This window comes from Pollicipes pollicipes, unplaced genomic scaffold (genome assembly GCF_011947565.3).
Source record: "Pollicipes pollicipes isolate AB1234 unplaced genomic scaffold, Ppol_2.1 Scaffold_7261;HRSCAF=8764_pilon_pilon_pilon, whole genome shotgun sequence".
Taxonomy (NCBI): Eukaryota; Metazoa; Arthropoda; class Thecostraca; order Pollicipedomorpha; family Pollicipedidae; genus Pollicipes; species Pollicipes pollicipes.
Genome location: NW_023597054.1, coordinates 8,244,035 through 8,257,933, shown reverse-complemented (window position 1 = coordinate 8,257,933; position 13,899 = coordinate 8,244,035). Strand labels below are relative to the sequence as shown.

General features: G+C 48.0%; 1 protein-coding gene across 1 annotated transcript in view; it reads right to left on the bottom strand.

Moving 5' to 3' along the window:
• Positions 1-9,765, bottom strand: part of LOC119112834 (abhydrolase domain-containing protein 2) — a 28,099-nt gene extending 18,334 nt beyond the window's left edge. Inside the window, exons 1-4 of the mRNA XM_037237119.1 lie at positions 9,686-9,765; positions 8,526-8,692; positions 8,043-8,225; positions 6,483-6,650 (exon numbers count right to left, since the gene is read on the bottom strand). Coding sequence (XP_037093014.1) covers positions 6,483-6,650; positions 8,043-8,225; positions 8,526-8,692; positions 9,686-9,765 — 598 coding nt within the window. The remainder of the gene's footprint in view (positions 1-6,482; positions 6,651-8,042; positions 8,226-8,525; positions 8,693-9,685) is intronic.
• Positions 9,766-13,899: the final 4,134 nt, after the last annotated feature.

Below are 13,899 nucleotides of genomic sequence, written 5' to 3'. Positions count from 1 at the left end.
TGACTTTCGCCATCCATACGCAGAGTACCGGCTTTTTTCAGTTCGCCTCAAAAGCGCAGTTTTCGCCCATAATCCGTCCCTTGATTCGAACTAAGCGGGATCGAGCTATCGACCGTTAATCCGACGTAAAGCCAGTTTCGCCGATGTAAACGCACCTCGGCGAGAGGTTTAACGTCGCATGATCCGTTCCGATCTTAATTTGAATTACCCTCGGCTGCCCATGTAAACCGGGTAAGTGTGCGTCAGCGGGTCCGTCCCCTTCCCCCGCACCACGTGTACCATAACGGGGGCGACAGGGGGGAGCCGTCACGGCTGCCCGGCCCACCGGGGACGCGGCGGCGGCGGCGTCACCTGCGGCCACCGCCGCCGCCGGAGCGCAGCACATTGCCTGCCAGGACAGTCGTGACCAGGGGAGACCGGGGTTGACAATTACCCTGTTTACATGGGCAGCTGTGATTCGAATTGAGCGAGGACCCGCCCTCGATCCAAGCTATCCGGCCCATGTATACACTCACGCGCCGTTCCGCTGATTCGAGTCGCGCGCTGGCGGAAATACCTTCCCGTGGGAGGATCATCCGTTCAGGAAGGGATTTCGTTCCAATCATCGGTGGTCACCTGTTCAAAAAAAGAAGAAAAACTGCCTGGCGCATGCAGTTCTGTTCAAGGCCATTTCGGCCTTGTTTGGTGTTGCCGCCTTCCCACGGGTTTTTAGCTATTGCTCATGACGATCCAAGTCCAAGATGGAAAAAAGGGAAAGAAGGTGAAGTTGACACCGTGCTGCGAAAAGTGCTCCAATTGTTGGGGCCTGAAGTGGCTACCAGCACAGAAATGCTCACGTCATTTAACCTTGTTAAGCGCTTGATCTATGCAGACAGCAGGCGTCAGCAGTGTTTGGTGTTATCTTTCCGTCTCGAGGTTAGATAAATTTACATCTGGGGCAGGCTCCATGCTTCCAAAAACTGTATGGAGGTAACGGGGTCATTTTACATAGCTCTGACTTGTTCTCACTTTAATTTCTGGATTGCTCTTGAAATTCTTGCAGAGAATGCCTCTAGGTTTCTTTCATTAAGTGAATGCCTTGAGCCCCCTGGATTGTTTTTGCAGACGTTCCTCCAATTAGGCTGTTGGTTGCTTGTCAGTTCAAGTTGCGTGAGAAAGGTAACTTACAGATTCCTGCACGATACGAAGGATCAACAAATATAGATCATTGCAGTCGGCTCGGAATGTGCATAATTTGTAATGATAGGAGCAAAATTGTCCAATGATGCTTTCAAAAGACCACGAAAGCAAATGTGAATACTGGATGAAAATAGTTGTCATCAGTACTCTGCTAAATCCAGGTTTGTGTATTTCATGCGGAAGAAAACAGTGCATAAATTAATTAACCCCGAACATCATGGCACATGCTGCACGGAGAACATGTCTGTGGTGCCTATCATCACCTGTTTTTGTACTGGTGAGTAAGTATGTTACCTTGGTGCTTTTTTGTGATGGGTGTCTTTGAAAGTCATGAGGTAGGTAATTCAACTGTTCAACAATTCTCACAGAGAACTACCAATAGTTTCTTTCATTAAGTGACTACACAAAGGCCCCAGGATTGATTTTGCAGATGTTCCTCCTCCGACTTCAACATTTGGCTTGGCAACCTATTGACTGGAGGGATGTGCCCAACACTGATGAGTGGTTCCTCAAGGAAATATGAAGCTACATCATACTGGTAGACCAACTGGCAGGGAAGCAGGGGCTGGAATATTTGCTTTTGATACAATTAGGTCGTTGGTTGCTTGTCAGTTTAATGTGCGTGAGATAGATAACTCAATAATTCCTGCATGATACAAAGGATTAATAAATATGGACAATAGATCATTGCAGTCAGCTCGGAATGTGAACTTTTTTAATTATAGGACCAAAATTGCCCAAGGATGGTTTTAAAACATCCAGAAAGCAAAGGTGAACACTCGATGAAAATAGCTGTCATCAGTACTCAGCTAAATCTAGGTTTGTGTATTTCATGTGGAAGAAAACAGTGCATAAATCAATACCTAACCTGATGGCACATGCTGCACAGAGAAGATGTCTGTGGTGCATATCATTTCCTGTGTTTGTACTGGTGAGTAAATAGGTTACCTTGGTGTTTTTTGTGATGGGTGTCTTTGCAAGCCATGAGGTAGGTAATTCAACTGTTGTTATAATGAATAATTTGTTATGAATTCGAGCCAAGATTGCTTTCGTCATGACACAGCTCTCGGCTGGTTTACACGTTATGATCCTTGGGCTGTGCAAACACAGCTGTTTGTGTCACCTAGTCATCAGTTCATATCAGCCCAATACTGTTGACTGCAGGGATATCAAAGCAGTATTTCAACCCTGGTATGTCAAGAAAGCAAACAGCTGCATTCTGACTTGACAGTCCATGCCAAGTCTGAATGGCAATGCTGCCGTCAGGTACCGATGCAGAATTGGAAGGGGAAAGACAACATAATTGCACGGTTTTTTGCCACTAACTGTGTACCATTCATGAGTCATATCTGTAGCTTAGCTCACTGTTGCAAGCTGCTCATAAATACATTACTGTGGGAGGAGGTAATGTGTTACCTGGGCTGCGCAAAGTACAAGACATGATATGGGGTGGCCCATCTGATCAGAGTGTGGTTAGTTTGTGAGTGCCATTGGCCAATAGAAGCAAATACTGATTTCCTGCTAGCCATTGCATGGTAGCAAATATTCAGGTGTCACGGGCTCCAGATGTATCTGAAATGTCATCCTAAATAATGTCATAATAAGACAATAACAATAATAAATATAAACCTAAATAAATAAGAACAGCAAGCCATGATCTACATTGCAGAATCGGAAGCAGTAGCCTTGCTTGCACTTTTTGGAGCTATTGTCATGTATGGATGGTCTAACACATGCTACTTTAACATCATCCCTGTCATTGCCATGAAGTAGCTTATAGTTGTATTTACCAGTTCACTTCCTTGTCATTCTTGATTGAATACCTGTGATCGAAGAAACTGTTTCAAGCAGAAATTATGCTGGAATATCTATAAATCATTTTTTCCTGTTTTGTGCCAATTTATATAACTGTGCTCCTTGCAATGTACAATGTTCACATGCCTAAGGCCGCTAGCACAAATTTTCATATAACACTACCTATGGAACAGATTTGGCAGTGCTAACTACGCAACTTTTGTGTTTCAGGTGCTATGGCTTGTGCTGTGGTTATAAAGCCTGAGTCCCGTATAGATCGTTTTTCCAACGGAGTCCATCTTCCTCTTCGCCCTCAAAGCCGTCTCGCGTCCACCGTGGCTCGTGACATTTGCCATCCATACGCAGAGTACCGGCATTTTTTTCTCAGTTCGCCTTAAAAGCGCAGTTTTTGCGCATAATTCGTTCCTTGATTCGAACTCAGCGGGATCGAGCTATCGACCGTTAATCCGACGCAAAGCTGGTTTCGGCCATGTAAACGCACATCGGCCTGAGGTTTAACGTCGCATGATCCGTACCGATCTTAATTCGAATTACCCCCGGCTGTCCATGTAAACCGGGTAAACTACCCTGTTTACATGGGCAGCCCAGGGTAATTCGAATTAAGGCAGGAACGGATCATGCGACGTTAAACACCTCGCAGAGGTGTGTTTACATGCGCGAGACCGACTTTACGTCGAATTGACGGTCGATAGTTCGATCCCGCTTAGTACGAATCAAGGAACGGTTTATGAGCGAAAACTGCGCTTTCGTGGCGAACTGAACAAAAAAAAAATGTCGGTACTCTGCGTATGGATGGCGAATGCCAAGAGCCATGGTGGACGCGAGACGGCTTTGAGGGCGAGGAGGAGGATGGACTCCGTTAGAAAACAGTCCGTGCGGGACTCATAGGCTTTATAGCCACGGCACAACCCATAGCACTTGAAACATAAAAGTTGCGTGGTCGGCACTGCCCATATGGTTAGCCTGTCAGCACTGCCCACAGAGTATCATATCTGCCCCATAGTTACTGTTACGTGACAATTTTACTAGTGAATCATGACATGTGAACATTGTGCATTGCAAGAAGCACGATCACAGCAATTTGTACAAAACGGGAAAAACTGATTTACAGATATTCCATCATATAATTATGCTAGAAACAGTTGCTTTGATCACAGGAATGCAATGAAGAATGACAAGGAAATGAACTGGTAAATAGAAATATAAGCCGCTTCATGGCAATGGCAGAGATGATGCTAAAGTAATATGTGTAAGACCATTCATACATGATAAGAACTCCAAGCAATGCAAGCAGGGCTACTGCTTCCCATTCTGCAATGTGGATCATGGCTTGCTGTTCTAACATTATTTAGGATGACATTTCAGATACACCTGGAGCCTGGGACACCTGAATATTTGCTGGCATGCAAGGGCTAGTAGGAAATGAGCATTGTCTTGCATTGGCTAAAGGTACTCTCAAACTTACCACACTCTGATCAGATGGGCCACCTAGCATCATGTCATGTACTTTGCCCAGCCCCAGAAACATATTACCTATTCCCACACTAATGCATTTGTGAGCAGCTTGCAATAATGGGCTAAGCTACAGAAATGACTCCTGAATGTTATACAGTTAGTGGCAAAAATCGTGCGATTATGTTGTCTTTCCCCATCCAGTGCAGCATCAGTACCTGAGGGCAGCATTGCCGTTCAGCCTTGGCATGGACTGACAAGTCAGAATGCAGCTATTTGCTTTCTTGACATACCAGAGTTGAAATACTTTGATATTCTTGCAGTCAACAGCACTGGACTGATATGGACTGATGGCCAGGTGAAACAAACAGCTGTGTTTGTACAGTTTTAAGGTCATAATATGTGAACCAGCCAGAGAGCTGTGTCATGACGACAGCAATCTTACCTAAAATTCATAACAACTTATTCATTGTGACAGCAGTTGAATTACATACCCTATGGCTTGCAAAGACACTGATCACAAAAAAAACACCAAGGTAATATATCTACTCACCAGTACAAAAACAGGTAATGATATGCACCAGAGACATGTCCTCCGAGCAGCACGTGCCTTGGTGTTAGGTGTTACTTCATTTATGCACTGTTGTCTTCCACATGTGGTAACAAACCTAGATTTAGCAGAGTACTGATAACAGCTATTTCCACCCAGTGCTCACATTTGCTTTCTTGATGTCTTGAAACCATCATTGGCCAATTGTGCTCCTATCATTAACAATACTTCACATTCTGAGCTGACTGCAATGATCTATACTTGTTGATCCTTCGCATCATGCAGGATTTTTAAGTTACCTTTCTCACGCAAATTAAACTGACAAGCAACCAACATCCTAATTGGAGGGACGTCTGCAAAAACAACCCTGGCGCCCTGAGGTATTCACTTAATGAAAGAAACTTGCAGGCATTCTCTGCAAGAATTTCGAGAGCAATCCAAAAATTAAAGTGAGAACAAGTCAAAGCTATGCAAAATGATCATGTTACCTCCATATGGTTTTTGGAAGCATGGAGACTGCCCCAGATGTAAATTAATCTAACCTTGAGGCGGAAAGATAACACCAAACACTGCTGACGCCTGCCGTCTGCATAGATCAAGCGCTTAACAAGATTAAATTACGTGAGCATTTCTGTGCTGGTAGCCACCAACAACAAGGCCCCAACAAATAGAGTATTTTTAGCAGCATGGTGTCAGCTTCACCTTCTTTCCCTTTTCCGTTACCATCTTGGACTTGGATCGTCTTGAGCAAAAGCTAAAAACCCGTGGGAAGGCGGCAACACCAAACAATGCTGAAATGGCCTGGAACAGAACTGCATGCGCCAGCCAGTTTTTTTTTTGACAGCTGACCATCGATCATTCGAACGAAATCCCTTCCTGAACGGATGACCCTCTCACGGGAAGAGATTTCCTCCGGCGTACGATTCGAATCAGCGGAACAGGGTGTGAGTGTTTACATGGGCCGGATATTTCGGATCGAGGACGGGTCGCGGCTCAATTCGAATCAGAGCTGCCCATGTAAACAGGGTAAATGGCGGCTGGGGCCACAGCTCTCCGGCGCTGGACCAGCCATGTGTTTACACACGCTGGGCTGTTATCATTACTCGATGGAGAGGTGCGATTAATGCTTTGCAGCAGTCCATCCCTGCGGGCGTTTGAAGCTTATATTGGAACGGTGACGACCAACAATATCGCTTCAATGTTTCTATGAGCTCAGAGTCTAACACTGCCAATCAAATGACAGTCCAACGCCAGCAAAAAAGCAGCAAGGGACGGCCTGGAAGAATCTAACAAAACTGCATGCGGCGAAAATGAACGAGATTATACAAGATGGAAAGCAGGAATGGAATCCGATGTCAATATGGATCAATACAGTACAACTTCGCTCAATACCATGGAGTACAACGTAACTGGTCGAGCACCACCCGCCGTGCTGCTGCGCAATGCAACGGAACTGGTAGAGTTGCGTGAGTCGGGCGGTGCTCACCGTAGCAGAAGATGCGAGGTGACGTGACCTTGACGGAGCGGAGGGCGCCCAGGTGGTTGAGCACGATGCAGCGGTATCCATTGAGGCACGCGTAGTGGACGAACGACCAGATGTAGACGGTCTCGCTTGAGTTGCCAATGCCGGGACACACGGCGATGGTGAAGTCGCCTAAAACAGCCGGGAGGACGCGTCACGAAGGACACACGCCGCAGCCGAACGCAAGGCACCCTACACGCCGCGCAGCGGCCAGATTTACTCAACACGCTGCAAGAAAAGCTCATTCTAGCAGGTGTTTAAGACGCACGCACCGGCTCGGTGCAGGCACAGATGTGTCCTTAGTCTGGCTTCGTGAGCGAACGAAAAGACGGTGGCAATGCCCTTAGGTTACAGAACGTGGCCTAGTTCACAGCAGCACGGGCCTGGTTTCAGCTCGAGCTTGTGAGACAACTTAATGCCATCGGCAGCCCACTTCAAGCCGTGCATTGTAGCTTCACACTCCTGGCGGACGTCACGTCATGGTAGACACTGCGGTAAAACAGGTCTGGTCAACTTATTCGACAACTTCGGTAACTTCATAATTTAACCGGCTTTAGCGCCACTCTGCAATAACCCAATGATCCAAAACGTAATGCACATTTTGGCGCTTTCTTAACTAAGCATTCCTGCACACTGTTGACGCACTGAGCACGAGTCAGTGCTTAGCGGTTACCAACGCAGCATATATTGGTTCTAGGTTTTCAGTCACACATAAGGCGATAAAATAAAACTTCGCAGAATGTCGTGCCCAAACACCTTGCAAACTGCTGGCGTTCGGTGTTGCTATAAATGTGCTCCATCGCCTGAGTCTAGTTGTTCGTCTGGCCCTCATCGCCTGAGTGTGGCGTCGGAGTGTCGGCGTCTGACACATTTGGGCGCATGCCTATCTAAACTATTTCAAACGGCACGCTTTCTTTGATAATAATGACAATGTCAAGGAGTTTATTACTTCCTTCGGGCCCATTCAATGGGTTTTATTTACATGCGTTATGTCAAGTACGACTGCTACTGGTTAAGAAACTACAGCGGGGAGCGGGTCCATATTGTCGTCTAGTTCCACGGCAAAGGATGACACGCCAATAGACTGACAAGTTTCATCCTGCCTTAGCACACCATGCATGATCAGACAAAGCACCATTTGCGACTTCCAATCGCATTCATCAAAGACGCCGGCCAGCAGTACGAGCGGCTCGATGACACCGTCCGCAATGGGGACGCGCCGGTGCCAAGTTCACATCGGCCATTATCTAAATTGCGCCAGAGTCGGCCAGCACTGGGCAGAAGTTACCGAGAGCGTGGGGGCTGAATGCCGCCAACGTCCGCGCGCGGCCAGGGGTCGGCGCGGCCGGACAGCGTCCCGCCATCGGTCAGGCGCGCCGCCGGCGCCGCTGAGCGCGCAGTAAATCGGCGCACGCCCAGTCCCCGGCGCCGTCGCCACGTTTTAAGCATCCGATAACGACCGCAGGCGGTCGGCCGGGCTGCCGTCGGCGGCCGGCGCGCCACTATCTGCCCATTGCGGCTGACGAACGGCGACGCGCCACCTGTAGACGTTGCGGGTCGAGTGCGGCCGCGGGTCCAGCCAGCCAGCTCCGGCACACGGCCAGCAGAGGCGCGCACCCGACCCTCCCACCCGGCCAGCCAGCTGAGGCGCGCACCCGACCTCCCACACGGCCAGCTGAGGCGCGCACCCGACCTCCCACACGCCAGCTGAGGCGCGCACCCGACCTCCCACACGGCAGCTGAGGCGCGCACCCGACCTCCCACACGGCCAGCTGAGGCGCGCACCCGACCTCCCACACGGCCAGCTGAGGCGCGCACCCCACCTCCCACACGGCCAGCTCGCGCACCCGACCTCCCACACGGCCAGCTGAGGCGCGCACCGACCTCCACACGGCCAGCAGAGGCGCGCACCCGACCCTCCCACACACCCTGAGCGGCGCACCCGACCTCCCACACGGCCAGCAGAGGCGCGCACCGACCTCCCACACGGCCAGCAGAGGCGCGCACCCGACCTCCCACACGCGCGCACCCGACCTCCCACACGGCCAGCTGAGGCGCGCACCACGACCTCCCACACGGCCACAGAGGCGCCACCCGACCTCCCACACGGCCAGCTGAGGCTCGCACCCGACCTCCCACACGCCTGAGGCGCGCACCCGACCTCCACACGCCAGCTGAGGCGCGCACCGACCTCCCACACGGCCAGCTGAGGCGCGCACCCACCTCCCACACGGCCAGCTGAGGCGCGCATCCGACCTCCCACCCGACCTCCCACCCGACCTCCCACACGGCCAGCTGAGGCGCACCCGACCTCCCACCCGACCTCCCACACGGCCAGCTGAGGCGCGCACCCGACCTCCCACCCGACCTCCCACCCCCTCCCACACGCCATGAGCGCGCACCCGACCTCCCACCCGACCCCCCACACGGCCAGCTGAGGCGCGCACCCGACCTCCCACCCGACCTCCCACCCTACCCACGCCGTCTCCCCGGGGCGGCTATCGCGAAGAGGCGGCAGCGGTGTTCGATGCATAATTGCGAGACCGATCAGACAGCGTCAGATGGCACGCGGCGCCACGGGGCCGTGGCTGCGTCACAGTAATCGACCAGGAAAACCCGGCCTCGTCGCGCTGTGACGCGTCGCGCATTTGCCGTGACGAGTGGGGTCACGCGTCGTAAAAAGAACAAAGACGCCAGAACGTCCACTTTAAATGTCGGCATAAGTTGTCTCGCGGCCGTCCCTTCCAAGATTGCCGCTTCCTGGGCTGCAGACCACAACGCAAATCAAGTGAAATATCTTTGAACAGAATTTATCAGGCGGCCCCGCCAACCACAGTTCAATAACGGTGCGGTGCGCAGGCATCTGCAGACGCGTCGACTGAAAGTAAATTGACCATTTTTTTTTTCAGCGCCGCATCAGCTGACCCCACGCCCTGTAGATTTCCAGAACTGTCCGCAAAGCTTGGCTGCCGGCTAGAGTGTACGCTACGCAACAGACGTTCAATTAAACGAAAAACGCCACCAGATGACATAAATTCTAGCTAACCAGGCACGTTTCCCTTCCGCTTTCAGTCTTTTTTTCTCGCAGTAATGGGGTAGCTCTTGTTCCGACCAAACTAGGACCAAACACCGCTACGCCTACGCCACGGGTTTTCGATATCGTTCACCTTATGTCGGTGTCGATGTCGTCCGATGTCAGCTGACCTTTTAACACGTCAGTCGACAAAAACAGCAGGTCTCGATCCATCGGTTAAAGCCGAGGCTTAAGTGATCCAGCGGTGTAGGTCCAGTGACTTGCGTTCGAGATTAGTTTCCAAAACATCGACATCATGTTTCCCAGCCATGGGGTACTTGTGACAAGTATGAACCTGACAGAGTATGTCTGGATATGTGATTGATAAAAGGTGAATTCGCGGGGAGCCGTCAAAACATCCCAAGACCGCAGGGTCAAGTGTTCATGACATCCAAAATGGTAACATCCATCATTCAAACATCCAAACTGCGTCCAATTCCGTGCCCACTGGAGAAATTCATCGCCTCTAAGCTTACAACGTCCAAACTCATAACATCCAATGGTCATAGCATTTAGTGATCAAGTCCAAAGTAAGTTTTGAATCCTAGCGCCAGGTGGCACTTCAGTGACACTTCTATCGACTTCTGCCGTAGATTGCATAATATGAGGAGGAATTTTTCACTCATTTTCCCCATATTTTGTGAATTTTTCGCTCCTGCCTGACATTATCTAATCGCACATGCCAAAGCCCTATTTCCCTTTTTGAGCTTTTCACATGTCATCCAAAACCGAGCTCACTTGAAACCACCAAGCATAAACGAGGCTCCACAGAACCTGGACACCTATGGCTTTGTCCTGCCTCACCTACATCTCAATCCTGTCTATGTATGCACAGAGCAAGGGCGCCAGGTACCTCCAAGCCCAAGAACCCCAGCGACTCCAGCCGCTTGCACGCATTAAGTTTTGTTTGCTTACAAAGTGCATCACAATCGGCAGCTTTGTGCCAAATGGAAGGTATTCACGCATCCCCTACCTTTTTGGTCTCACCACCACACCACGAAAGGAGAGCCTGGTGCAAAAAAACAGCAAGGCCTGGCAGATCATTTTACTTCACCTATTTCTTTTTCCCCGAGGAAACTTGGTCCTTTAATTGCATCACTCCCGAAATGCAGGAATGAAAAAGCCAATACATGTCTTCTAAACTACATTTACAAGATAAATATCGCTTTTTGAGCGCTCATGTGAACAGATTTTAGGTCAAATCAGCTGATAACAAAATTTTACCAGGAACGTATCAAGGTCTTCATATTTTTATATCTTATTTATACCTCTATATCATTAAAGATCAAAGGTCTTTATATGTATTTAACTACTTTTGTTTTCTTTGTAACATACGAGTGGGATACCACTTTACTCTTCCCTTCTTTTCGATTACCTTTAGAGGTACCATCTGCTGCTTAAAATGTTGACCAATTTCCCTGCAAGATGCTCCACCTGCAAAACTTTACGTATTTTATACAGAAATTGGCTTAATTCACCAGCCGCCCAAAACATGTTTGATATGCACACAAAAGTGAACAGTTCACAAGGAATGAAGGAGACAATTTAAAGCATGGAACTTATTTTTATTGCATTTTTTGCCCTGTTAAACCTTCCGTTAACGATTTTCTTGGTTCATGGCAGTGTTCAATAATGATAAATTTAAGCCTTTCGAGTGTCTAACTCACCGGGCTACATGACAAGGCTTTCCTAATCCTGCCATACAGAGCTTTGGGACAGACCTGACGCAGCTAGTACAGAAGTGTTTGATGGCGAAATTCTGCCCTCTGGAGATATTTATCATGCACACCTTTTACTTGTTTCGCATGTTAATCTCGTACGTTTGTGGGCATGATTGATATTTATAATTGGGGTGGGAGGGGGGGGGGGGCTGAGTGGGATGACTCTGTCTGCCAGCAGACCATGCAAAAGGTACTGACTTTTTGTTTTCGGGGAGCAGGAAGAAGCCAGTTAGTCTCCTGTGGACCAAGTAATTGCTTACCTTACCTGCTTTCAACACATTATTGGTAACCAGAGTTAGCTATTTTCTGTTTTAATCCATCGAGTGTTGTCATAGGACAAATTATGATGCCACAAGGCATGCAATGGGCTTATTTTGCTTCCACATTCTTGATTATTTGCCCCAAATTTCTTGAAGTGGTCCCTCATGGCTGCTTTAACCAGATGTTTCCTATAGTTGTCATGGTTTGTCGACTGGCAAACGACTGTACTGTATATTTGCGCTTTATTTTTAACACAGGGATACTCTAAGCTGCATAGCAATTATAATATGAGTTGAATATTAGCATGTATCAAATATTCAGACCATCCCACTTAAAATGTGAAGCCAACATCTCAAACTTTGTCATTAAATATGAATAAACAAGCCTAAATAGATCCCTCTGCTGCAGCTGAAAATGCAAGCAGCAATACTGGCATGGTCATCTAAAAGTTATGTTACTTTTCGAGAAGAGAGATTGTTTTGTGGGGTGTACCCATTATCACCCTTGACATAGGCTAACCATAAAAATCAAAATTAGTTGTTCAAAGTCATTTAAAACGTTTTGATTCGTGTGTTGTCAACGTTGTCTGATGTAAACAAGCATATATAAATGAACTGAATACAAATGCAAGTTGAAATCAGCTAAAAAGCAACTTTATCATGATTTTATCACAAGTGCTGCTGTCAACAGATAGGTGAGTTGAGGCGATGTTCAACATATGGGCTACTCTAAGTTAGGTTAGCTTGGTTAAGTGCATGGCAATAGGAATTATGCAAGAATCCGTAACTCACAATTGCTGCTGTGATACAAACAGGTTAGACAGGGAGAGTGAGGTCTCTTTGGGGTAGGCAAAGTTAGGCTACTTTTATGGAAATAAGCATTGGCATTTTGTAGAAAACAGTGGCAAAATGTTTGCTTTTGACCCCGTCTTAACAGAAACCAGAGGTATGTCTATTGTGTTTGACTTGGTGGTGGGCTGACGTGCATGAGTCCAAGGTTTTTTCTTGTTTGAGTGTTTTATGCTTGTTGAATTTTCGGTGGTTATTTTGTTATTGAATTCCTTTGCTTTGTGTTGTGTTAAAAGTGCTGTTGAAGGGAAGTGCAAAGTGCAGCATCAAATTATTGGTGTTCTTTATTTTTTTATGTTCATTACACTGTCATGAAATTAATATGCTTTACGGTGTTCTGTTTCAATTAAATGGCCTTTGATGTTAAAAAACAAAATAGTTTTGTCAGGTTTCTGATATTACGTCCACGCCAACTTGAAATAGATGTCTTTGTTTGCTGAAGCATCAGTCACGAGCTCGTAAGTTCCATCTTTTGTGAATTGATTTTTTTCACTCCCATACGGTCTTTTTGCGACGGTATTTTTCACTCCCACCCTAGTCCAAAAGTGATTTTAGCTCCCTGGATGGCTTAATCATCAGGGCGTTCAACCCATGGTCACGTGATAGGTATAGTGGGACATGGTTAGTACGAATCGCCTCAAGTGCCTGCGGCTGGCGGTCGTATATACGGTCCCAACAAATGTTCCGTGCCACGCAGGGGAGCCCCATGCCCCACGGGCATTCTCTATTCAGAACACAACGGCCTAACTAAAATTCATCGACGTCGCTTCCAACCGTGACCCAAAGGCGGAACTATAGGTTCAAAACAGCCATTGACGCCAATTGCTTCTCTGTAGCCCTGTGTGGGTGAGTAGTAATGGTAGGTACGCATGCATTCGATTATATCCACCAGTGTACGCACAATTGGAGAATGGTGTTTCCCACTCGATTGTAACAAGGAACATTCAACTCTTTACGGACCGATGGCCTCATATATGTGTAGGTGTCTGCAGTGCCACAATGGACATTGAAAGGCACATTCGATTTAAGGTAACCTTTAGGCGTGCTATCATAATATTTGCTTGCGTGCCAAGTCATTCATTTGCTTGCGTGTAAATAGCTAAGATACCTTTTATAAAACTAGTTTCGCAGAAAATGTGTGCATAACTTGGGGTTCAATCTCCTAAACAGAACGTATTGAACAGGACCTGGAACATATTACTGGAGTCACACCGATCCGGTCCACCAGGTACTTTCGTCTCCGGCATTTTTGTCGGACAGGCCAGCAGGGGGCGTCATGTGCAGCACAGCGCCACGACAGAGCCGGCCCGGACCAGGCTGACACTGTTTGGCCACTTACCAGCGCACCTATTCATGTCATTCGGGCAAAGTAATGCGCCTGCTCCGGTAATAGTCATACTCAGTGCCACCAGATTACTGGTCCCACATCTTATTCGACACCACGGGGAAGGCAAATGTTCTTTTTTATATCAAACCAT